This window comes from Lissotriton vulgaris, chromosome 7 (assembly GCF_964263255.1).
Source record: "Lissotriton vulgaris chromosome 7, aLisVul1.2, whole genome shotgun sequence".
NCBI lineage: Eukaryota > Metazoa > Chordata > Amphibia > Caudata > Salamandridae > Lissotriton > Lissotriton vulgaris.
The window spans coordinates 109,120,111-109,147,110 of record NC_141695.1 but is presented as its reverse complement, the minus strand read 5'-3'; the positions used below and the strand labels follow the sequence as shown (position 1 = coordinate 109,147,110).

At 41.9% G+C, this 27,000-nt stretch overlaps 2 protein-coding genes across 2 annotated transcripts in view; one reads left to right on the top strand and one right to left on the bottom strand.

Annotated features, from left to right (window-relative positions):
- The window catches only part of LOC147700929 (killer cell lectin-like receptor subfamily B member 1B allele C), a 107,232-nt gene extending 91,234 nt beyond the window's left edge, over window positions 1–15,998 (top strand). The window contains exon 5 of the mRNA XM_086928546.1: window positions 15,203–15,998. Coding sequence (XP_086784672.1) covers window positions 15,203–15,359 — 157 coding nt within the window. The 3' untranslated portion in view covers window positions 15,360–15,998. The remainder of the gene's footprint in view (window positions 1–15,202) is intronic.
- An 885-nt stretch (window positions 15,999–16,883) lies between these two features.
- LOC147700928 (C-type lectin domain family 2 member D-like) overlaps window positions 16,884–27,000 on the bottom strand; it is a 162,428-nt gene continuing 152,311 nt past the window's right edge. Inside the window, exons 4-6 of the mRNA XM_086929775.1 lie at window positions 23,617–23,720; window positions 19,841–20,025; window positions 16,884–17,594 (exon numbers count right to left, since the gene is read on the bottom strand). Coding sequence (XP_086785901.1) covers window positions 19,845–20,025; window positions 23,617–23,720 — 285 coding nt within the window. The 3' untranslated portion in view covers window positions 16,884–17,594; window positions 19,841–19,844. The remainder of the gene's footprint in view (window positions 17,595–19,840; window positions 20,026–23,616; window positions 23,721–27,000) is intronic.

Below are 27,000 nucleotides of genomic sequence, written 5' to 3'. Positions count from 1 at the left end.
TTAGCAGACCAAGGTATAAAACTGTATAAAGCGTTCGAACACCAGCTCCCCGGTGTCATGTCTCCATCATCTAACCCTCTTTCTTTCTTTCTTGGTGCATCAAGACAGGAAGATGGCTCAGTGAGAGGAAATGTCTCTGCTTTTGAGCGTGATGATCAGAAAGTCCCTTTTGGTAAACCTGTAAAGCAGACTCAGCCTCCATTCTTCAGTGATAAGTGAAGTATTGTTAGACAGTAAAATGGTAACAGCTGATGTTTACAGAAGCTACACTTGGCAGAAGTGTGGTATGAAGTGCTACATGTAACCGAGGTATTATTGGTATTTCTAGAAGCCCCAACACGTGAAGGTAGTGCTTGTTTGTATGAACATCATGGCATCCATGTATGACCTCATTCGTACTCCTCTGGTTCTACTGGTATCTCATGGCAGCCCTGCATGACCTCATTCATACATCTCTGTTTCAACGTTGTACTCCTGGTGGCCCTGCATGACCTTGTCCCCACTCTTCTGGTTCTAATCGTATCTCTTTGCGGCCCGACAAGTCCTCATTCCTGCTCCTCTGGTTCTACTTGTATCTTATGGCAGCTTTGCATGACCTCATTCATGAATATCTGCTTCAACGTATTACTCCTTTCTACTTTCTGGTTCAAGCTGTTCCTCCTGGTGGGCCTGCATGACCTCATGGACACACCTCCGTTTCTATTTGCACCTCATGGCGGCCCTCCATGACCTCATTTCTGTTACTCTCTGCCTCTAGGGTTTGATGATAATGGAAGGGCAGGCAGAGGAATACTGAATGGCTTGGGCAGAAGATGAGACAAATGATGGGAGACCAGAACTAGTGGAGGGCACCAGGAGTCAAACAGGTGAAGGTGCAAGGAAGAGAGGAAGAAGGTGGGATCATGGGCACGGAGAAAGTGAGCAGGTGGGAGAAGAGAATACATGGTGTTTGGACTATTTTTGGTTATTGGTGGAGAAAAAGGGGTTGGCCAAAGTGGCGAAATGCGAGGATACTCAGTAGGGGAATGGAAGGAGATGAGAAAAACATGGGATACATAAGGGAAAGGGAGCAGGGAAGGAGTATACCGTCATTTCCCTCATGAAAAGGGGGTTGATTGTGCATGGCAGGCGTGAAAGGAACTCCATGATTGTGAGTCACCCAGACGTCTTTTCTGTATTACCTAAGTGATCCTGAGCGTGTAATCAAATCTACCTTTAACATTGCACGAGTTTAAAACAACAATGTATTAATGTCACAAAATGTATAGTGAGCCTGTGGATAACCTCCACAGGTGGAATCAGACTTTCTATCCAGTAGATTACTCATGTAAAATCCACTAAATCCATGTACTTTTCCAGTGATATAAGACGGCATAGCAGAGCTTCACATATGGGCAGGATATAGTTATGCATTTTGAGGCATATTTACCAACACTTCACGCAACGCAGAACAGCAAGTGAAGTCGCTGCACAAAGCTCCATGAAAGGGGAGAGCAGAATATGCCATATTTTCAAAAGATATGGCAGAGTTCTGCACTCTCCTAGCGCTGGCACAGTTATAGCTGCCGGGCACCGACACAAGCACCCTTGTGTCATGTCGCAAGGGTGCTTGTGTTGAAGTCAGCATACATTTTGTGCATAGAGGGATACCTTGAAGCTAGTTTCTTCTAGTCTGTGTGCTGCAGGATGCTGCACTCATGCAAAGAGGAAAAAATTAGAAGTAAATACATTTCTCCTCGTTTTGCCAGCCTCTGTAGGTGCACCATTGCTTCCTAAATATGGATTTGTGACAAAATGCATGAGTGGATGTAAGGGATCGTCAATGCACCATCCATGGAACGTCTACCTGATGCAAGGCAGTGCTATGCACTGGGTTGCATTCCTTTTTATTTTTAAAAAGCCACCAAAATAGTCTTTGTGTGGCTTTGTACATGTCAAATAGAGTTTGTGTGCCAAAAAAGTGATGAAACCCTGACCTGAAATCTCGGCCTACATTTCTTTGTCTCATGTGGAAGGTTTTTGTGCCAATAGATTAGCACACTGTCTGATCCTCACTGTATGACAACTTCATGTTTACTTACAGGATGTCACTCTGAAAGGTTTTATTACTTCATTACTTTAGTGTCTTCTTTATGTGAGCCTCCTAAGCACAGTATTGGAATCAATGCCTTCACCAAATACAGGCAGTAGCCCTTCTGACTGTTGAAGACTATCATCATCATAAGAAACTTTATTTCAACCATATAGATCTTAAGAAGAAGATAACACCTCACAAGAATATTACAATACAAAACATATCAGTCATAAAATACAATATGTACAATCTATACTAATATAATAAAGAGAGAGCCCAAACCTTTGAGGCAGGTAATCTCAAGAACCACAGCACCAATCCCAACACCCAATACAGCCTTGGAAAGGGCAGTTGCAGCAGAAGGACATAGGCTATGCAGACGCCCACCATATACATTTAAAAGGTAAAAGAACCGTGCCAGCAAAGTAGTCCCTTGTGGGCGTGTCTGCGTTGTGCTGAGGGTGTGTGCTGGGGGCGTGACAAACGCTGGGGGCATGTGGTACGTTCCGCCCTTCATGCCATGTCTCATATCGTGTGCTGTGGGCGTGTGCTGGGGGCGTGGGCGTGCGCGGGGCGGAGGATTACGGAAAAAAAAGCAAGCGTTGTGCCCAATATTTCATTGTTTTTTCTTCCCAGGTTCTGTACATTCCAGCTCCGGGTGTGCTTGCCCCGCGCTCCCAGTTACGTGCACCTGCTTTACTGTATGGAGGTCAGGCATGGCGCTATTCCCAAGGGCCGGAAGGAGCGCAAACAGGGGCCAAGGTGCAGGAAATGTAATCTTGCCTTAACTTCCTTTGACGCCTGAAGTGCACACTGGAGATTTTCCACTTCTGTTGCGCACAGGCCTCGCGCCACGCACATCCGGACACAAGGCCCGCCTCCACGGAAATAGCAAGAAAGGGACTATCCCTCCCCTGGGAATATGTGATGATTTTCTGCAAACCAACATCCCACATACAATCACTCCGCAATTTTTATAACGCAGGACTATTACTCCGCAAAGACATAATTTCTAAAACTTTTACAACGCATATGACTTTATTACGCATGCCATTATTACGCAAATGCATGTGTGGTAAAGTCATATACATTGTGAAAGTATATTATTAAAACATCAAATATATGTTTGTATATATGTGTATTTATATATATATATATATATATATTCACTGAAAAAACCATAGGTTATAGACCATATATAGTTAGGGATTAGCATTTACAAAACCTTATTTTACTCGCACAAAACCATTGAAATTCCATATATAGTTAGTTGCACTAACTATATATCGCGCACCCGCAATCCATTGCTAATGATGTCACATATTATTCATGACATGGTCAGTGACATCACTGATGACATCACTGATGACATCTCAAATGACATCACTGATGACATCACTGACATCTCATTTGACATTACTGATCACATCACTGATGATATCATTATGTGATAATACAATGAACATCTTCAGACTCTAATATAACCTTAGATACAATCAGTATAAACAGACACTCACAGACTGTCACTTATCCATGGAGTTACTCACACACCTACTCAGTCATGCAAAAGATTAATCACACCTCCATTTCCTCAACTATACAGTTATACACACCTTACTTATTCAAACATATACTAACACATATTTACTCTCTTATACAATCCCTGATACAAGTTCACAATGATCGATACAGCCACTCTCACATTCACTAGCTCTTATGTTCAGTTATTTATATATGTCAACTCTCACATGGACTGTGTTTTACATATGTACTTACTTTGACATGTAGCACTGAGATATCCATTCACTCACCAATACACTCATGCAGTCAGTCGACCGCCCATACAGCTGTTTCCACATGCACTTTTGAACCCACACATTTAGTTAATCAACTGCTCACACATCTATGCACAGAGTCATACACCTCCCAGCCACCCACACACATACTCAGTCTCCCATACAAATACTTGGGCAACCATTCAATAACCCATATAGTTACTCATATAGCTACTGATTTAAACATGCAGCAGTTTACAGAACAACATATATAATGATTACCAAATTAAGACAGTTTAGTCACTAACCCATGCACTCAGTGAGACACATTTAATCACTCACTCATACAGTCAGTCATGCACCTACTAAATCCTTCATCCAGACACTTATACATCCACTCATTCTTCAATATGTAAGACATATTTTAACTTTACAGAAACATACAGTCACTGGGTGTTGTCATCAGTGATGTCATCAGTGAAGTCATTTGAGATGTCATCAGTGATGTCATCAGTGATGTCATCAGTGATGTCACTGACCATGTCATGAATAATATGTGACATCATTAGCAATGGATTGCGGGTGCGCGATATATAGTTAGTGCAACTAACTATATATGGAATTTCAATGGTTTTGTGCGAGTAAAATAAGGTTTTGTAAATGCTAATCCCTAACTATATATGGTCTATAACCTATGGTTTTTTCAGTGAATTTTCAAGGTTTTGTAAATGCAAATTCCTAACTATATATGGTCTATAACCTATGGTTTTTTCAGTGAATTTCATTGGTTTTTTAAAAGCTAATATCTATAGCTGTAAAATATATTCTTTATTACGTGACGTATCACGTAGCCCATGAGACGCCTCATGATGCATCGCATAACCGTGACGTATCGTCTCTGCAGCGCAAACCAAACCCGTAACGTAAGCGCGCCAGAGCACGCTTAAAGATATATATATATTTTTTTTACCTTAATTAGACAAAATCCACACGTGCACATATCACAAACGTTCCAAAAACACAATATGTCGGACTCCCATTACGCTGCCAGTTAGCTGCCCGGTTAACGTACCGGAAAGCACCTCTACCGCGAAAAATCGCAATATTTTTTTCTTTTGCCCCGCGGGCAACTTTAATAGCCCCCTCATCAATCCTAGGGGTTCACCTTACCCCTTTCCTTCATTTACACCTTTTTTTTTTCCACCTCTTGTCTCTCGATCTCCAGACTGTTTACAATGTTAACAGCCAATCAGCTACTCCTCAGACTCCCGTTACGCTGCCGGTTAGCTGCCCGGTTAGCTGCCCGGTTAGCTGCCCGGTTCGCGTACCGGGACGCGTCTCTACGGCGAAAAAATCTGAATTTTTTTTAAATTTTTTTTTTGCCCCGCGTGGCTCTATAATATCCCCCTCATCAATCCTAGGGGGTCAGAAGGGGTCTACCTTGCCCCCTTTCCTTCATTTCCCCCTTTGTTTTGGCCTCCTCTTGTCTCTCGATCCTACCGAGAGACAAGATGGCGGCCGCTCCGGACTGTTTACAATGTTGACAGCCAATCAGCTACTCCTCAGACTCCCGTTACGCTGCCGGTTAGCTGCCCGGTTAGCTGCCCGGTTAGCTGCCCGGTTCGCGTACCGGGACGTGTCTCTACGGCGAAAAAATCGGAATTTTTAAAAAAAAATTTTTTTGCCCCGCGTGGCTCTATAATATCCCCCTCATCAATCCTAGGGGGTCAGAAGGGGTCTACCTTGCCCCCTTTCCTTTATTTCCCCCTTTGTTTTGGCCTCCTCTTGTCTCTCGATCCTACCGAGAGACAAGATGGCGGCCGCTCCGGACTGTTTAGAATGTTGACAGACACCAGAGAGCCAATCAGCTTCGCATCGCAAAGTTCCGATACGCGAAAAGTACGCGGCCCGGAGCGCTGTTACAGATATATATCTTGTTTAAAACGTTAATTTCTCAAAATTCACTGAAGCACATATATTGAGACCTAGCAAAGGCACATCGGGCTAACAGTCCCTACAATTTTGCCAAGTTTCGTGCAAATCCATTCAGCCGTTCGGGCTAAAAGTGAGTCCAACCGCCCTATGGAAAAATGAATGGGAAAAACGTGTTTTGGGACCCCCCTTTTTTCTCGGCCCCCCCTTGAAGAACCCCCCCCAAATTTTCAGGGGCTGCTCAGAAACAAAATGTGCCATTTTCCTGAAAATTTCAGCCAATTCCGTCCACAAACGCCAAAGTTATTAGACATAGAATTTTCAGAAATCCCATAGGGAAAAAATCCTAACTATATATACCTACTGGCTATCGCCAGTAGGTAATATATGTATATATATATATATATATATATATATATATATATATATATATATATATATATATATATATACACACAATATATATACACATTTTCTTAATTTAATTAAAACATTTATTCTTTTAAATTGCATTATTTATATTATTTTTATTTATTATTTTATTTTATTACCATTTACACCCTAAAACGAATCCCACCCTGCTCCCTTTAAATACCCCTGCACTCCATAATCATAACCCACCCTTACTCCTTAAAATACCCCAACACCCTTAAACACTAACCCATCTTAACCCTATAAATATACCCTGTACCCCAAAACCCAAACCTATCCCTAAACCCTAAAAATACCCCTGCACCCCAAAACCCAAACCTAGCCCTGAACCCTATAAATACCCCTGTACCTCAAAACGCAAACCTACCCCTGAACCCTAAAAATACCCCGGTACCCCAAAACCTAAACCTAGCCCTTAACCCTAAAAATACCCCTGTACCCCAAAACCCAAACCTACCCCTGAACCCTAAAATACCCCTGTACCCCACAACCCAAACCTAGCCCTTAACCCTTAAAATACTCCTGTACCCCAAAACCCAAACCTACCGCAGAACCCTAAAAATGCCCCTGTACCCCAAAACCCAAACCTAGCCCAGAACCCTAAAAATAACCCTGTACCCAAAAACCCAAACCTACCCCTGAACCCTAAAATACCCCTGTACCCAAAAACCCAAACCTAGCCCTGAACCCTAAAAATACCCCTGTACCCCAAAACCCAAACCTAGCCCTAAACCCTTAACATACCCCTGTACCCCAAAACCCAAACCTACCCCTGAACCCTAAAAATACCCCTGTACCCCAAAACCCATACCTATCCCTAAACCCTAAAACTACCCCTGTACCTCATAACCCAAAACTATATCTGAACCCTTAAAATACCCAAACACCCCAAAACATATACCTCAGTACCCCAAAACATATACCCCTATACCCATACTTACCTCTCCAAACATTAAAAAAACATGCTTTTATCATTCATGCATTTACAACGAATGTCGTTGTAAATGTATGTGTGGTAAAAGCATATAAAATGTAATGCCATGCGTTATAATGGCATTGCGGAGTCATGGTACTTTCGTAATGAAAGTATGCGGAGTGATAGTATGCAGAAAGAAAGTTGCGGAATAATGGGTGTTTTCCCTCCCCCGGTAAGTACATTGGTGGCACGGCGGCCCACATCCCCAGCAACATACTCATATTTTTTCACGACCCATTTGAAAAATGCACAGGTCTCTCTCATTGATGGTCAGCACCGACATACACTTTTGGACACACCTCCCGCCACAAGTTTTAGAATTGCGAACTTTAGAGCTGGGGAGCTACGTTCGAATCTCGGCATCAGCTCAACATCTTGTGATTCCAGGCAAATCGCTTTGTCTCCTCGTGCCTACCACAAATGAATGTGTTCTACTGTAATGTAAATTGTGCTCATGCCATGTTGTCGGGTTCGCGCTATATAATATTGTAAGGAAAAATAAAGTAGGGAAACTCGAGTTCACACACTACTGAACGCGCACTCTTAAGTGCATCAGCAGTGCACTGTGAATCAGAGCGTTTCACAGGCCTGTCACAGATAAGAAAGGCTTTCAAAACGAAATCCTACAAAACAATGTACTACTGGCCGGCAGCAATTCATACCCGGACAATGTCGGGACGGGCTGCTAGTACAAATATAAAAGAAATTCATACAATACATTTAGCATGCTTAATCCAAAGTCCATGCCAATATTTGGCCAGGCAAAACACAGTTGTCCTACTAGTATCAGTAGACAGAATTCTAAGCACCTCAAGATAGTGACCAGGACCAACCAATCTGCACAATGGAATAAATCACTTGGCTTTCAAGTTTATGTAGTAGAAGCAAAAAATTAGCAGGTGGACTATAGATTCTATACTGACTTTACAAGATGGGAAGAGGTTGTCCGAGAAAACATTAAGGCTCCATTTACTTAAAAACAATTTGGTTGGCATAGTCTTATAGCAAAATTGTATAATTTTTCGAGCCAGAGGAGGGACAATTTCATCAATTGTTTCTTCATACTTTGCAGTGGATTTAAAATCTGTAAAATACCTAGTTAGGGTACCCCCCAGATTCAGTGTTTCCTACTCCACAATTTTTTTGCCATAAATAAATTTGGTCCTTGCCTTTGATAATGTAGATAGGTGTTCAGGATTTGACCAATAAGCCTCGAACCCTAGTCGCCGAAGTAGACCTCTCAAGGAGCTAAACCAGGGGATCGAGGTTATCTGGGAATGATGCAAAAGGCCAGTCATTGATGCTCGATATGAAGCTAGCTCTTCAACGGACCGCAAGCGATGCCAGAACATTAATAATTTGTAATCAAGCTTGTACGCCAGTATTCTCTGAGCAAAATCAAAATAAAAAGGGGTCTGAGGAGTGCTAAGAGTTAGGTCTAAAAGAGATCTAAAAAAGCTATTTGCTACAGCAGCAATACAGTTTGTGTTCCCACTACCCCACAAATCCACCCCATAAAGAGCTCCCCAAGAGATTTGACGTTGTAGAGTTCCAGTGCAGGAGCCACTTTCCTAGACACCATTCTTTTCAAAATTTTTGAAACGTGGGCTGTCTGCAGAATTAACATCAACTTTACTTTGTCAATATGGGTTGCCGAATTTAGATTAGATGTAAGGTGGATACCCAAATAATAAAAAGCTGATACTTGCTCCAAAATGGTGTTTCCTGCAATCAAACATCTTTTGGTGAAGTTTGGCAAAGACAATGTATTTGGTTTTGGCCTCCTTTAGCACCCAACCACGCTCATTACAAAACCTAATAAAATCATTCAATAATAATTGGAGACTGTTAGACCTAGGGGTTTCCTAGCCAACACGTGGATAGCATGGCACAGAGGGAAAGACTAATTCCAAAGGCTAAGTGTGTAAAGCTTGCGTAAAACCTCTCAGGAACTCAGTGCCCATCCATTCCAAAAACGACACTACACCTTGTTAGGAAAATAAGGTTCGTACTTTATAAAAATAGACTCTGTTCTCTTTGGTTTGATAGTTCCTTTGTTACATTAGTACATCACCTTTCACATTAATGCAGTTTATATCACTTAATACGTTTCCACATTAAGGGCTTGAACACTTTTTCTACTTCCCCCTCCAATAGAGAGAAAATATGACAGTTAATCCTTCCTGACCTCTTTCTAGACAAGGCGATAATACAAGAGTCAAAGGGGTCTCTTAAAACTGGGGTTTCCTGTAGGGTAACCACCTGATACCTTACCCCTAAGCGTGCAGGGTCAAGCATTCTTTTATTCACAGTCTACAATACTTCACAATGGTTCGCACCGCTGCCTCGCTAGAAAAGAATGGGTAAAATTAACAACACATTTCACTTTATCCCTGTTGACACCCCCTCATTTCAGTAAGCGCAACTTTGTAGGGTTTAAATACACTTTTGCTTCAGAATGAATACTTCTTCCCTTCTTTTCCCTGGAATGAGGGACCCAGCCCACTATGTTTCGTTTCCTTAAACTGAGCCCCACACGAGTGTCACTCTCCCAACTTCAACACCTCCCCTTAACAGATCGGCAACCCTCGTGTTCACTAGTTTTAGCACTGTCAGTGTTTGCTTTGACCGTGGCAGTTTAGTTCAGGGAAAATGCTGTTCTACTTTTATTCCTTGTAGTTCACTTGGCCCCCTTGGAAGCACCGCTTCTCTTATGAGCCGCCTTCGCCCTTCACCCGTTAATAACCCAGCTTACTTTTGTCTCCGCTGGTATCCTTTTAGTTGACGTGAGTCGGTCTTGTGAGGCAGCCTCTCCACGGGGGGGGGCCCTGAGTGCGACCGTGCGGCGCTCTCCTACAGCGGCCCAGAACCGCTGGCTGTACCTTCCTTCCGCGGCGTTGACAAGGTGCGGCAGGACCTCTCCTCACGATCCCCTTCCGGATGCGGCCGCGGCTCCTCCCTCTCCGCTGACGCCGGGGGCACCTCCGGAAGCTCTTCCTCCGCTCCGCCCTGACTGACGGGGATCTGCCTTCCACCGCGACGATGCTGCAGGTCAGCTTCTCTCGATCTCCTCTGAAATGCGACCGCTGCTCCTCTTGCCGCCGACGCCAGAGTCTCCGCTCACTCTCCGCTCGGTAAGTTCTGCGTCACACCCGCAGGGCCGATTCGGAAGCGGGGTGCAGGCTCCACAGTCTGTGTCAGGTGGAGTTCTGGAGTTTCTGAAAGGGCGGGCCGACCTTGGTGTATTTACACCCTCCGACTGCCAGACTTTTGGGGTTGTTCTTCTATTCACCAGTTTTGTGATGCCAATTAATCGTTTGGACACGAAGATTATTTATGGTTCTGTCAGATCAGGGTTTGGTCAACACCAGAGGGGCAGCGTCAGAACAGGTGATTGCCGGCCCACAAGTCGATTGTTCCCTGGTAAAGCACTGTCCTCCTCACAATATTGCCTCTCTCCTTCTCTGGTCACAGGTTTCTCTACACAAAATGGCCACCTGAGTACTGGCCTTTTATAGGCTGACCCCAGTCCACTGGAACCTGTCAGATGGTTCCAGAACCTTCCTTATGCAACTCAATGGGTCAGCTTGGTTGTGTTGACCGTTATGACAGTTGGTGGACTCCATTTTAGGTTTCTTGGATCTCACTAAATTTTCATGAGGATGACTAGGCCTTAAGGGAAAAGCAAAACATCCTACTCAAGGAACACCTAGCCCCTCAGTCAATGCTGACAACCAAAAATCCGGGTGGACATAAGAAAAAGAATAATAACACTCAGAGGCCAAAGGGGACAAAATAAATCATATTTGTGAGGGGACCCTCAGAAGCAGACAGGTCTAACAGAGACCTTGAGGGGATTTTAAAATTAATAGTGTATTGTCATCAAAGAGAAGAGCTTGTGCTCTTTTCACACCTATTTTAGGGGTGTCACACCCATCTCTGTCCAAGAAATCAACCACCTCATTGATGAAAAGGGAGAAAAGGGTGGGTGCGAGCATACACCCATGCCTCACACCACGTCTGATTGGGAATTGCTTTGCTAGTTGGTTATTTGCACCCCATCTCACTTGGACTGCATTTGATGTGTGCAATCTGATTAAAATGTCTAAAATGTTGTGAGGTATTCCCATCTCTTTCAACACTCTCCAGAGAGTGGCTCAGGGTACTAGATTGAATGCAGACCGGAGATCGACAAAGGACACATATAGTTTCCCACCTTTAATAGCCACTTCCTTCCAGTACGGACAAAGGAAGCGAAAAGCCTGGTCCACCGTGATAATGTTAGTACAGAAACCATCTTTGAAGTCACATAAAATACAGGACTCTGTTATCCTGTCCTGGATTCTCACAACAAACCTGCTTACAAAAAACTTTCTGGAGAGTCAATAAGACTTATGGGTCTATAGCTAGCAGGATCAGCTCTGTCGCCCTTCTTATAAATGGGTATTATTTCAACTAGCTTCCATGACGGTGGAATATGCATACCTGATGCAATGGTGTTCATTAGCATATTAATGTACAAGCCCCAGACTGTTGGATCCTTCCTGTACAGGTCATTTTGGATTCTATCGGGCCGGGAGCTCTGGCAGGAAAACATGAATGAATTGCAACTTGAGTTTCTTCCAAGTTGAAAACTAGAGCAGTTCTGCTTCTAGTGGGGCTAACCCCCCCCCTTTCTATAAGGTCTTCTACCTCTGGCTTGCCCACTGCATAGAGACGTTCAAAGTGGGACACTCATTCCTCAGGCTGTACTGTGAACTCCAGTACAGTCCTTTTACCATCGAGCCATTGGGCCACCATTTTCCAAAAGCTATTAGCATCTCTAGCTTTTAATGTCTTATGCAAAGAGGACCATCGGGGATTCTTCCCAGTTTTTCTTGGCTAGCTCTATTGCTCGCCTATATCTTGCTCTTCAAGCCACTATCTCGATGCGCATATAAGATTTTACTGCCCGTACCAGATCCCCCTTGGATTTCCCACATTCCGGATTATACCATGCCACGTGTGGATCACTTCTCGACTGGTGCTTGCTATTCCCCATATTGTGCTTCTTACACGATTTACCCTGCAGTTCTCTAATCTCATTGTTAAGGAGTTGGTGTCAGATGCCCAGTTCCCTGGATACTATATCTTTGGGCTTTTGGGCCAGCCCGTCCACCTCCGAGCTGACCGTGCCTTTGTCCTCCACCCAATTCCTTCTGATTGTCCTCTGGTTGTTTGAGATGGATAAGTCACCCAGATCAGGCCTACTCTTGATAACAAGTTCAGGTTCACCATGGATTGTGAGAGGAAGAATGAGGGTGTTATGATCACTGTCTATTCTTTTGGCTACTGACATATCATTGACAGAGGACCAGAGTTTATTATCTACCAGACAGTAATCAATTCTGCTAGCATGGCTGGGTCTGTTAAAGGTAAGTTTGCCCATTAAATCAGATTTGGTTCTCCCATTGGTAGCTCTCAGGTAATGCTGAAGGGTGAGGGCCAGCATCTGACCTCCTCTCTTTGTCCATCTAACTGGGGGAGATCGAGCTGTGGGATTTGCTGCTTGTAGTCCCACTCCTCAGTCAGATCTAGTGGGGCAAAGGAAAAAGGTTTGAATGTACAATTAAAATCGCCGGCTATCAAAGCTGGAATGTTATCAGGAAGTTCAGACAAAGCAAGGTCTAGAAAACAAATGATGCTGGGTACCTCAGACCCCAGGGTAACTCTATTGTAGACGTTAAAGATTCTAGTTGACCAACCACAATGGAGAACCAGGTTGACTACTAAAATATCTTTAGAATCTACTTGGACCTGCTTGCCTCTAGAGCCCGGAGTTTTTTTGACCCAGATTACAAAACCTCCTCAGGGTCTGCCCCGCTCTTTCCTAATGGCATTTATGCCATAGGAAGGCAACCCATTCCTGTGGGGGGTATGTAGGCTCCAGGTTTCTTGGAATAGGATCAAATCATGTAGATCCACAAAGGTGCACCAGTCGGGATCTGTTAATAATGTAGGGATTCCAGTCATATTCCAAACCAGGACCTTCAAAAGTCTATGGGGAGTATTGTTATTTTTACTGGCAATACTGAGAATGCTAGGATCACCCCCATGCCTCACTCGCGAGTGGATTGACTGCCCATTCCCTCCTGTGCATCTGGGATGTGCCAAAAAAATGATGGAACCCAGGCGTGAAATATTAGTAAATCTGGGCCTACATTTCTTTGTCTCATATAGAAATGTTATTGGGTGAATAGATTAGCACACTATCGCACCCCATCTCTGGAAAACCATAAACTTCTCCTTCAAGACAGCGACCTTCCCAGAGAGCTGGAAGCATGCAGAAATCAACGCCTTACTCAAGAAACCCAAGGCGGACCCCAAGGACCTCAAGAACCTCTGACCCATCTCTCTGCCCCCATTCCCGGCAAAGGTCATCGAAAGGGCCGTCAACAAACAACTGACCAGCTTCCTCGAGGAGAACAGCATCCTGGACCCATCCCAGTCCGGGTTCCACAGCAATCACAGCACCGAAACTGCCCTCATCGCTGCCACCGATGACATCTGAACCCTGCTGGACAACAAAGAAACTGCTGCCCTCATCCTCCTGGACCTGTCAGCTGCCTTCGACACGGTCTGCCACCGCACACCACGAACACGCCTCCATGACGCCGGAATCCAAGAGAAGGCCCTGGACTGGACCACCTCCTTCCTCTCCGGCAGAACACAGAGCGTCCGCCTCTCCCTCTTCTGCTCCGAAGCCATCGGGATCATCTGCGGCGTACCCCAAAGCTCATCCCTCAGCCCAACGTTGTTCAAAGTCGACATGGCACCGCTCGCCCACGTCGCACAACGACATGACCTCAACATCATCGCTTACGCCGACGACATCCAGCTGATACTCTCCCTCACCAAAGACCCCCACAACGCCAAAATCAACCTCCATGAAGGAATGAAGGCCATCGCCGACAGGATGAGAAACAGCCACCTTAAGCTGAACTCGGACAAGATGGAGGTTCTCATCCTCGGATCCACCCCCTCGGCCTGGGACGACTCCTGGTGGCCGACTGTACTAGGAAAACCTCCTACATCCACCGACCACGCCCGAAACCTAGGGGTCATCCTCGACTCCACCCTTTCCATGACAAAGCAGGTCAATGCCGTCTCCTCCTCCTGTTTCAACACCCTTGCATACTTCGCAGGATCTTCAAGTGGATCCCCACCGAAACAAGAAGGATGGTCACCCAGGCCCTCGTCAGCAGGAAACTGGACTATGGAAACGCATTCTATGCAGGAGCCCCGGCCTAACTCCTGAAACTGCTCCAACGCACCCAGAACGCCTCCGCACGCCTGATCCTCGACATCCCTTGCCCCAGCCACATCACACCTCCCTATCATCAAGAGGATAACCTTTAAACTCCTCACCAACGCACACAAGACACTCCACAACACTGGACCAGCGTATCTCAACAGCCGACTCAGCCTCTACACCCCCACCCGCCAGCTCCGCTCCACTGACCGCGCCCTTGCCACAGTCCCCCGCATCCAAAGAGTGACTGCCGGTGGCAGATCATTCTCGCACCTGGCCGCCAAAACCTGGAACACCCTCCCCATCCGTCTGCGGCAGACCGAAGACCTTCTAACCTTCAGGAGACTTCTCAAGGCGTGGCTCTTCAAACAGTAGCAGCTCCCCCCGTGGTTTGAGACCCTCACAGGTATGTAGTGCACTGTATAAATGTTTTGATTGATTGATTGATTGATTGATTGATTGATTGATCCTCGCTGCATGACAACTTCATGCTTACTTACAGGATGTCATGCTGGAAGGTTTTATTACTTCTTTACTTTAGTGTTTGCTTTATGCGAGCCTCCTAATCGCAGTATTGGATCAATTCCTTGACCAAATACAGGCAGTAACCATTCATAACTGAACATTATACATCAGCGTGTGATGAAATTACTTTTGAATTCAAGCTGTATCAGGAACCACTGTTGGTCCACTATTTCAGCTCCATATCTTTTCTTCTGCAGGTTCCTAGTTGCAGGCTCTTCCGATGGTGACCGGTGTGGAATACTGAAAGTAAACATGTTAGAGTCTGCACCCTGCCGCAATGAGCTACAGTGGATCTGCCAGAAGAAGGCTACACGTTCCCGCTCCAAGTCAGTACTGCAGACCCACCATGAATGATCCTAGCAGCAAGAGATCCAACTTCAATGGCAAACACATCCACTTAGGTCTTTGGAGCTCCCTGTTTGCAACTGTTCTTCCATCTACTTTTGTAGCACTGAAAGTGGTTCTTCATGATGCAACTAGATTGGTTGTAACAAGAACGTTTATGACCACAGGTCTGTTTCTGCCATGACTTCATTGTCTTCCCCAAGGGGGAAACAACCTTTACAATGTAACTTTGACAACGCACTACCATTACAATGACATTTTTACAACGCAACATCCATAACATACCACTACAACGCATGTCATTACAATGCAGTCATTACAACGCATACCATTACAACGCATAGCATTACAATGCATAATACCCTTACACTATCCAACACTTACCCTACTGTGGCACCCCTTGGAGTTAGAATAGTAATTTTTATCCCTACACTATCCAACACTTACCCTACTTTTGCACCCCCTGGAGTTAGAATAGTAATTTTTACCCCTACAGTATCCAACACTTACCCTACTATTGCACCCCCTGGAGTTAGAATAGTAATTTTTACCCCTACACTATCCAACACTTACCCTACTGTTGCACCCCCTGGCGTTAGAATAGTAATTTTTACCCCTACACTATCCAACACTTACCCTACTGTTGCACCCCCTGGAGTTAGAATAGTAATTTTTACCCTTACACTATCCAATACTTACCTTACATGCAATGTAATGTTATGCGTTGTAATGATATGCATTGTAAAGGTAGTATGCGTTGTAATGGAATGCGTTGTAAAGGTAGTTTTAAAACATTTGTTGTAATGGCATGCGTGGAATGCGTTGTAATGGATGTTGTGTTGTAAAAAATGTATTGTAAAGGTATGCTTTGTAAAAGTATGCGTTATAATGTCATACATCCCCCCAAGGCCTTCAGATCATAATAAACTGGGTTCTTTCGCAACAGTTAATTTCAATGCACTGAGAAGTCCAGCTCTGCGGTGCTTAACATTATGGATGTTTCAAGTTTTAGGATTACAGGCAAATTACATCTCAAAATTACAGATTTCAAAGGATCTTATTCCTAAGAGTATTCTATTGAAACATATGGAACTATTTTTTTTATAACTTCTTAACTTGTTTTTAGCATTTGGGTCTGATTTTCTGCCCACACTGAATCACTTAAACATGTATCTGTTATTCCCTGTTTCTGGTTACATTTTTGGGAGGTGGTGGTGGCTTCACTGTGTGATTGGTTTAGTCATCTGGATTCCTTGTTATAGTATATTTGCACACATTCTCTGTGCTGTGCACTCTTGATATTGCACTATATCAGCTTAAATATTTTCCGAACAAGGATATTGCTTCAGTTCCAAGTATTAGTTAACACACAAAAGAGCTCAGAAATCTTCACTTTTTTTCTAGAAACAAAATATTGTAACTTTCAATATTTAAAAAATATTTTGTATTTCAGTGTTGATCTTTTGCTTCTCTTCAGCTGTACTTTCTACCAAAAATGTAGTTTGGTGTGTTTGGATGAGCAATAAAGTTTTTGATTGATTGAATATCTTTATTCGATTGTGATTGTGATTTCAAAGTAATTAAAATTCGATAATTACATATACAGCATCAAATAAAAACCATACCAGGAGATCAAACACTTGAACATAAGTTGTCTTGCGCATGTGTGACCAAACGCAACATGGGGTGAAAGGCAAATAAAGTGCTCAAGTGCAACACATATACAGAGGCCAAGCGAAGAATAAAAAAGCTCATATAAAGAAGAATACATGATCCACATAATTGTCTACCTATAGCAAAATCACCATCATTACATAGGAATTAATTAGCAATCATTTTTATGGAGAATGAAAATATACTTAGGCATAAAAAGGGCTAAAAATCAATTGCCATATTAGTTTAAAGCATTTTAAAAAATGCTCCCACAGAGTAGCAAATGGGAGGGTAAGGCATCATATGAATAAAATGAAGCTCAGGCTTATATAGCTGGAAACGAAAAACACAGGTTTTGAGAATTGGTACCAGGTATTTGCATCTAAACGTTTGGTAAAATTTGCAAAAGAATACAAAATGAGGCAAAGAGAGGGGAAAGAATTCATTGTAAGGGTAAAGCAAAAAAGATTTTGAAGAAAATTGGCCTCTATGGGAAACCATAGGTAACATCTGATTAATCATGGATGCAGAATACATTGAGAATGCCGTCAAGTTATGATATGTCTCATTTCATAACCCTCTTGGATCAAACTGAAATGGAAAAAGAAAATAGAGTTATTTTAGCTCTCACAGCTCACACCTTTAATGTAAGAGGCAGCACATTTTAAAGGCATATCATACCTTAAAATAAAAAAAATGTGTGAAGTGAAGCATTTAGCAGAATGGGTCGGTGTTTTCAATTTGCTAAAAAATGTAATCTGTATTGGGGGATGAATGTCATGTGCCAGGGGCATTCACCCTGGACCCTAAGACTTTTTTACTATGGGCCCGATTCACAGAAATAACTTAGGAGAACATCCTAAACTTACTACCATTTTGGTATTCACAGAAGGTACTTACTAATCTTGGTATTCACAGAAGGCACTTAGTCATTTTGGTATTCACAGAAGGAACTTACTCATCAATGAGTAAGTGCCTTCTGTGAATACCAAAATGAGTAAGTGCTTTCTGTGAATACCAACATGAGTAAGTGTCTTTTGTGAATACCAAAATGGTAGTAAGTTTAGGATTTTGTCTTAAGTTAGTTCTGTGAATCTGGCCCACTATGTGCAACCCTCATGGGATATGTGGATACAGAAATAACGAGTGCATCCCGAATTCTTTACCTTAAATGAAGTTTAGGAGTAAGTGTAAGAGGATAATCATTATTATTTTTATTCCAGTGACCATTCCTACTAGAAACAAAAATATACCAGTGCTCTATGCCGTGGGAGTTCCCTTGGGAGCAAACAGGCACATACGTCTGCATTGTTCTCTATTTAGGAGAAACCTATTGAAGTCGCTGATATTTTTTTTCTCCAAAAATCAGTTTCTACCTTTGTATAGATTCCAATATTAAAATAAAAGGATTTTTTATTTTTATTTTAATACAAAACATGCCAAATCTTTAGAGAAATCATTTTTCATCTGCTAATGTTTAAATATAAATCATACCCATCAAAAAGAGCAGAGGTATTTAAAAATAATCCCCGTTTGTTGTTCCTCTCTTATTTCTATAGTTGAAGGAAATAAAGTTCCACCTTACAAACATTAATCATGCACAGAGGTGGGCGAGCCTGTGAAAGCTCCAGCCAGACTTAAGCCAGGTGCTTGATGCTGGCTCAGCTCGAGGGTTTCTTAGAACCTCGAGCCCAACACGAGCCAAGCGTTCACAGGAGGACATGTTGCTCACTGGCTTCAAATACCGACTATGTAACAAGGGGTCATCAAAATAGAAAAAAGGTCTATTTCGAGGTCTAGTTGAATATATTCTAACCACAGATCATTAATCATCAATTAGAATTAGACTTATCATGAGTGTTTTTTGCTATTCATTCTTCATCATTTCATCGAAAAGGCAAATGGCCGGCACGTTTCTCGATCCGTACAATTACATGCGTCACTTTATCAGGGCTAAGAGCTAATCAAAAGCTACTATTTGGTTGTGTATGACTACTCTATTTCTTCATCAAAAATAGAATTTATCCTTCAATAGGAAAAGGATTTGTCTCCTAATCTTTCAAAAGTGATAAAGGGTGAAAGGATAAGAGGTAAGGTACATAATCCACCATCCGAGGCATAATTTAGTGAACCCTGCCACATAATTTGGTCCTCCTCTGTTGCATAATTCTAGCAGCCCTAGATATATCACAATAAAATTCTTAAGAAAAACTCATGGCGTCAATTCCAAGTGACTAGAACTGTCATGAGCGAAAGTTTAGTAAACAAAGGAGCAGTTCAAAGAACACAATATATAAAAGAAATGAGGATTCCTGAGGATTGCAGTTCTGTTTTGGAAGATGAGGCTGTCCTGTATGTGTTATCTGGAAAATACCTCATAATGTATGTGTTTCTGTTTGAAAGAGGTAAAATGAGTACTTGATCTTGAATCTGAACTAATAGAGTGGACATGTCTTTCACTTAACTCATCAGATACTGAGATTGGTTTTAGTGCAAATTATTGAAGTTGAATCATAGTAGCTCCCCAGTGAGCTTTCACAGAAGAGAGAGAATTCTTGTAAAATAAGATTGTTCATGACAAGGTCAGCTCGTCATAAGCACAGCTCCACTGTGCCTCATGACGAGCTGAGCTCGTCATGAGCATGGAAGGGGTTAATGAACTTATGTTATATGCTGCATAGCCAACATATGAGTGTATGCATGGAGACGTGTGGATCTATCAAGCGTGGACCTTGCTGAACAGCAAGGGACTACCTTACAAGGACTCAGAGAGTAGAGAGCAGTTTGACGAACGATACAAATAATGTTGCATCTGGGACTTGGGAACGAGGAGGTACCTTATCAAGTTTTTGGGAAGTGTTGATTCAAGAACTGAGTATCCAGCTCCGGAAATCTCTTCTTCCGCCTTCGCTCATAGCTCGATACTTTGCTGCAGATCCATTTCCTTGTGTTGGAACAATCTCCACTTCGGATGGGGTGGAAATTTAAGTAGGCACAGTCTGAGAAATCCTTGATCTTGAACCTGCAATGAGAAGAAAAGATTTTCAGAGCACTGAAGAAAGTTACTGGATGAATTCTGTTGAAGAACTATTGGCCTTATTTTCTTTTATGCAAGAGAGTGCAAGGGTGCCTGCGTTATGAGCAGTATTGCTCTAGCTCAGGAAGATGCACCTTTCTCCAAAAACCAATCCTTCATCACATTCCTCTTTCTTAGTGAGCTGCAAAGTTCAGCACACTTGGAAAAAGAAGTAGTAAGGAGAAATACAGATATTTATAATGGTTAGGCCTCTGTCGAGTGAGCGCATCATTCTGGCAGAAGCTCAAGTTACAAGTTTTAGTAAATCTGAGTTTGCATCACAATTCATGGATGGATGCACGGGAACGCCAATGCTCCATCCATGTAATGCCTACCTGATGCAAAGTAAAGCAAGGCAGTGCTATGCGCTGCATTGCGTTACTTTGTATTTACTAAACCATGCAAACCATGTAAAGTCCCAAACCTTTTTGCATTGGGGCTGCACCACAAATGTAACGCAATCCCAATGGAAAATCATAGTAAATCTGTCCCCATACATTTGTGACGTCTTCCATATGCTTCCAAATGAAAAAACAAACTGTAATGAAATAGAATGGGCTTAGTATGGAAGAGAGTGGTGATAAGCTCATTCTTTTTTGAGGAAATTGAATGTTAGGAGAGGATGTTCCTGCTTTCATGATTTTGATAAATAGCATTACCTTAAATAGTACAACAAAACAGATGGAAAGAACAGTGTGTGATTAAAAACCAAGAAACGGTTATTAGTATTTTGCTTGGTATTATAGCATCTCTAACCGAAATGCTGCACTGAGTGACTCTATGGTGATAAGAACAATGTCAGATTGAGTGATACATATAAAGGAGGTGATGGTATAGTGATGCTGGTTCTGTCAATTACATTACGTTAATATGTAGAATGCCTATTTACAGTAGATTTAGACATTGTGACATGGTAAGGGAAGATAGCTTGAGTTGAGAGAAATGACCTATTTCGTAGTTTTGATTTTCATCCTCCATCCAGTATGTTAGCAGTGCAGCTGTAAACAAGTTGAGAGTACTGGTAAGGTCAACTTGTAGTGACTTGGCATGAAGAGGACCCTAGAAACTGAATGATCATGACCATGGTGTAGGACATATGGGGAAATGGGCACCTCTGCAGGCTAACCTGTCCTAAGGGGGAAACAGCATTTACAACGCTGTATCCACAATGTTGTACCTTTACAACGCAGTTGTTACAATGACCGTGTTGTTACCACCTGTACCATTACATCGCAAGTCGTTTCAATGAATTGCTGTAGGGGGCGCTCTGGTGTTGGATATACAATCCAACACCTTCCCTGCTGTTGAACAAACTGGAGTAGGGATAGTAAATAATATTATTCCTAAGTCCAGCACGCCCCCTACAGCAAGTCATTGTAACGACTTGCAATGTAATGGTACGGGTGGTAACAACGCGGCCATTGTAACAACCGGGTTGTAAAGGCATGGAATGTATTCACAGGCATTGTCAACAGCCATATTCGTCCTAAGGGCTCTATCGCCAGTGGAGAGAACCTAACAGATCTGACCTAGAAACGACTGACCATCTGCTCTAGGTAGAGAGATGTCTCATGAAAGTGTTTAGACCCTACACCAGTGCTGACTCGTTTAGGAAGATCCTTCTGAAACCAGGTCCAAAGACTCAGACTTGTCAGAACCTCTAGAGGGGCCACCTTTGGACTGACATGCATACATTTTCCATTGCATAGTGGGCTTTTAGGGCCAGATGTATCAAGAATTTCATTTGCGATTCTTACATAGGGAATTTTACTGATTCGCTATTTAAGAAAAGCAAAATGCAATATATGTAGGATTTGCAAAAAAAATTGTGAATCCTACATATTCCTTAATAGTGAATCGCAAATTGCGATTCCCTATTAACCCCTTGGCAGCTGCGGTAATTCCCCCATGGTGCGGGGTTGGCGGGGGGCCGCGGCCCCGTTGTGCTCATGACGAACTCAGCTCGTCATGACTCACAGTGAACCTGTGCTCATGACGATGAGCTTGTCATAGACCCGCCTTCTCATTAATTCTCCAGCACAGGCGGGGAATTAGCCACGCGTGGGCGGGCCGCGGCCATTATGACGAGCTCAGCTCGTCATGAGCACAGCTCCACTGTGACTCATGATGAGCTCAGCTCGTCATGAGCATGGGAGGGGTTAAGGAATACCTTCCCATTCATTCCTATGGGCTTAGAGGCCCATAGGAATGAATATTACATTCACAATTTGCAAGTACCAAATAGGTACTCAAAAATTGCGCATGCAATTTCAAGGGGGCAATGGTGCCAAAAGGACACCCTGTTGCACCCCTGAAATATGCATGTGCACATGTGGCACACATACATGCCCTAAGGGCATGTATGTGCACCACATGTCACTTCAAAAAATGCCAAAAAGTGCATTTTATAAAGGAATTTGCAAATTACCACCTAGAAGTTGGTGGTAATTTGCGATTCCTTAAAGACAGGTTGCAATTTGTTATTGCTTCCTGCATTGCATATAAAGAATCACAAATTGTGATTCCCTAAATGCATTTGCAATTTAGGTAATCGCTAAAAATTGCGATTACCTATATTGCGAAAGCAAAACATTACATACATAGCAAAAGTCATTTTTGCATTTGCAAACGGGACTATTCTGCGAATCAGTATATAAGCAGGCACTGAAGGGACCAGAATGTAAAACCAGGTAGCTTTCAGCGTGGGACAACACTCTTGATATAAGCCTCTTTTGGGGCTGTAGATTTAGAATGACATTTTGTGAACTGCAGTTTTCTTACTCTTTTGTTGGTGTGTTCATATTAGCTTGTCCCTCGCAACCCCCTCTTTAAATTTCCCTTAACTCCACTCATTTTGGAGTAATTATTCCCCATATTGCCACCACTATGCTGGTACATCCCATATTTACTACAAAGTAGCATAACTACGTGTGCACAGATCAGCACCACTATGGTGATCCTCTTCACACAGAATAGATAGGAGAGTTGGATGTCTGAAGCTGTAGATTTTTGAACTGATTTTGTTGTACATGAGTAGTAGAACTGAAATACTACTTTACATATAACAAAATGCAGTTTGTGACACATGCCCTTTTACTTGATGTTTCATAAGGCCTTCTGGCTAGGCCCTGAACAATCAACAGCAGGCTTTGGAATGTGCCACTAATCTGCTTCATGACCTTTGGGAAGGTGAGCCAAAAGCCCATCCATCCCAGTGCACTGTGCATAAGTAAGGAGGTGTAGTATTAAACTGGTTGTAATTTCAAATCACCGGTTGGTGATGCCCCTTGATAGAGAAGACTTATGATGGGACTCTGGCTCAGATTCAGAAATATATATCGCCATTTTGTTTGCCATACACTTGCTTCTTATCCAAACACTTAACTGGCACTATTTCACAAGTTCTTACAACAAGTTGCACACACTAGTTAAAGGTTGTATGTGGTTGTATTTCGTTCGAACACCTACAGTTTCGTTCATCTAAAAGTCCAACTTGCAATGCTGGACTTTAGGTTGAGTACCTGAATGAGGACTTACCAGTTGTTGAACGGGGTGCCATTGCACAATTTCCAAGTCCCATCTGAATCTTTCTTCAGGCCAATCCATCGATCAGAAGTCCCCTTTTGACGTATCATGAAATCCTTAAAAGATACAGAAACAGAGGCTGAAAGCAAATACGTTTACCCACAAATGTATAGCTATATTGCCAAATGTCTACTCTCAAAAGCATTTAAAAAAAATACCTTTAACGGATTTAATATACTTTAAGTACACAGAGTTTACACAGTGGCTCCAAGAAGGATGCCTATTTCATCCTCAAGAAGGACACATGTGTCATTTAATGGTTGAGGACAAATGGCCAATGAAAGAGGGCATAGTAATTTTACTTGTTCTGACTTTTCTAATAACTACTCCTGGCTCAGTCCCTTTGAGCAGTGCTCAGACAACCGAACCCCCACTATTGCTATGAGATGGTGGATTAAGTAGAGTGTGTCTTAAGTCTGGAATTGATTATCTCTAGGTGGAGACCAGTGGGGTATTCCACCAAATTATCAGTGAAAAATATGGCAATACTAGAATACTGTGTCAAACATATTGTCAACTCAAGAATATCATAGGATATGGAAGATACCAATATATATATTTTTTATGTATAATTTCAGCTTTTAAAATATCATTGTATACAATATTGTTTTCTTTAATATAGTCGTATGGAACATTGAGGTTTCATTAATTAATTATATATATATATATATATATATATATATATATATATATATATATATATATATATATATATATATATATATAGGTTATAGACCATATATAGTTAGGAATTCGCATTTACAAAACCTTATTTTACTCACACAACACCATTGAAATTCCATATATAGTTAGTTGCACTAACTATATATCGCGCACCCGCAATCCACTGCTGATGATGTCACATATTACATCATTCATGACATGGTCAGTGACATCACTGATGACATCTCAAATGACATCACTGATGACATCTCAAATGACATCACTGATGACATCACTGATGACATCTCATTTGACATTACTGATCACATCAATGATGATATCATTCATGTGATAATACGATGAACCTCTTCAGACTCTAATATAACCTTAGATACAATCAGTGTAAACAGACACTCACAGACTGTCACTCATCCATGGAGTTACTCACACACCTAGTCAGTCATGCAAAGAATCAATCACACCTCCATTTCCTCAACTATACAGTTATACAAACTTTACTTATTCAAACATATACTAACACATATTTACTCTCTTATACAATCCCTGATACAAGTTCACAATGATCCATACAGCCACTCACACATTCACTGGCTCTTATGCACAGTTATTTATATATGTCAACTCTCACATGTACTGTGTTTTACATATGTACTTACTTTGACATGTAGCACTGAGATATCCATTCACTCACCAATACACTTATGCACACAGTCAACCGCCCATACAGCTGTTTCCACATGCACTTTTGAAACCATACATCTAGTGAATCAACTGCTCACACATCTATGCACAGAGTCATACACCTCCCAGCCACCCACACACACACTCAGTCTCCCATACAAATACTTGGGCAACCAATCAATAACCCATATAGTTACTCATATAGCTACTTATCAACACATGCAACAGTTTACAGAACAACAGACATAATGATGCACAAATTAAGACAGTTTAGTCACTAACCCATGCACTCAGTGAGACACATTTAATCACTCACTCATACAGTCAGTCATGCACCTACTAAATCCTTCATCCAGACACTTATACATCCACTCATTCTTCAATATGTAAGACATATTTTAACTTTACAGAAACATACAGTCACTGGATGTTGTCATCAGTGATGTCATCAGTGATGTCATTTGAGATGTGATGTGATGTCATCATTGATGTCACTGACCATGTCATGAATGATGTAATATGTGACATCATCAGCAGTGGATTGCGGGTGCGCGATATATAGTTAGTGCAACTAACTATACATGGAATTTCAATGGTTTTGTGTGAGTAAAATAAGGTTTTGTAAATGCGAATTCCTAACTATATATGGTCTATAACCTATGGTTTTTTCAGTGAATTTTCAAGGTTTTGTAAATGCTAATTCCTAACTATATATGGTCTATAACCTATGGTTTTTTCAGTGAATTTTCAAGGTTTTGTAAATGCTAATTCCTAACTATATATGGTCTATAGCCTATGGTTTTTTCAGTGAATATATATATATACATACATATATAAACATATATCATCTGTATATCTATATAAATACAAACATAAATGCATGCATACATATACTTATATGCATACAGATGCATGTTATTTACATGAAAGCTGAAAAAACACTAATAAAAGCAAAGCTAAAAAGCCACCTCATTACAAACAGAATGGCTTTAAATTAAACGAGGGCGAGATCTATTGCATTTTCAATGCTTGTTTACTTTGGTTCCATCAAGAAGGCATTCAGATGTGTCACACATTTGCCATAAATTCTGAATGTTAGCACTCTAGTTGCACATTAGATCACTGTAGTAAAGCTACTGCTCACCAGGGACGTCTGCTGCTGGTATTCAAAGTGCATGTTTCAGTCTGCATGTCAGAATTTTTTTAATGAAATAGAAGAGGATTTGAGAAGTCACTCAAAATGATCCCTAATTTTTCTTTCTGAAGCACTAATCATACTTTCTTTGGCAAAATTAACCCCCTCATGTTGTTCCTTTTTAAATTGAGTGTTTTCAGACTTACCACTTCATTCCAATCAAGATGGCTTCTGGTGTGCCATACTTTTGTCATAAGTAAGACTGTTAGCGCTCTAGTTGTTCTTTAGAACACTCTGGGACATTCTGTCATTGGGCTATACTTGGGGTACATCTGGGTGATATTTGGGCTACATGTAGGCTCTTTTGTTTCTGGTGGCCATCTTGGGAGACTGTATGTCAGAATTTTTTAATGAAATTGAAGAGGGTTTGAGAAGTCACTCAAAATGTGCCCTAATTTTTCTTTCTGCAGCACTAATCATAATTCATATGGCAAAATATACCCCCTCATTTTGTTCCTTTTTAAATTAAATGTTTTAAGAGTTACCACTTTATTCCAATCAAGATGGCTTCAGGTGTGCCATACCTTTGTAATAAGTAGGACTGTTAGCGCTCTAGTTGTTCTTTAGAACACTCTGGGACATTCTGTCATTGGGCTATACTTGGGCTACATCTGGGTGATATTTGGGCTACATTTGGGCTCTTTTGTCTCTGGTGGCCATTTTGGGAGACTGCATGTCAGAATTTTTTAATGAAATAGAAGAGGATTTGAAAAGTCACTCAAAATGTGCCCTAATTTTTCTTTCTGCAGCACTAATAATACCTTCTATTGCATAAT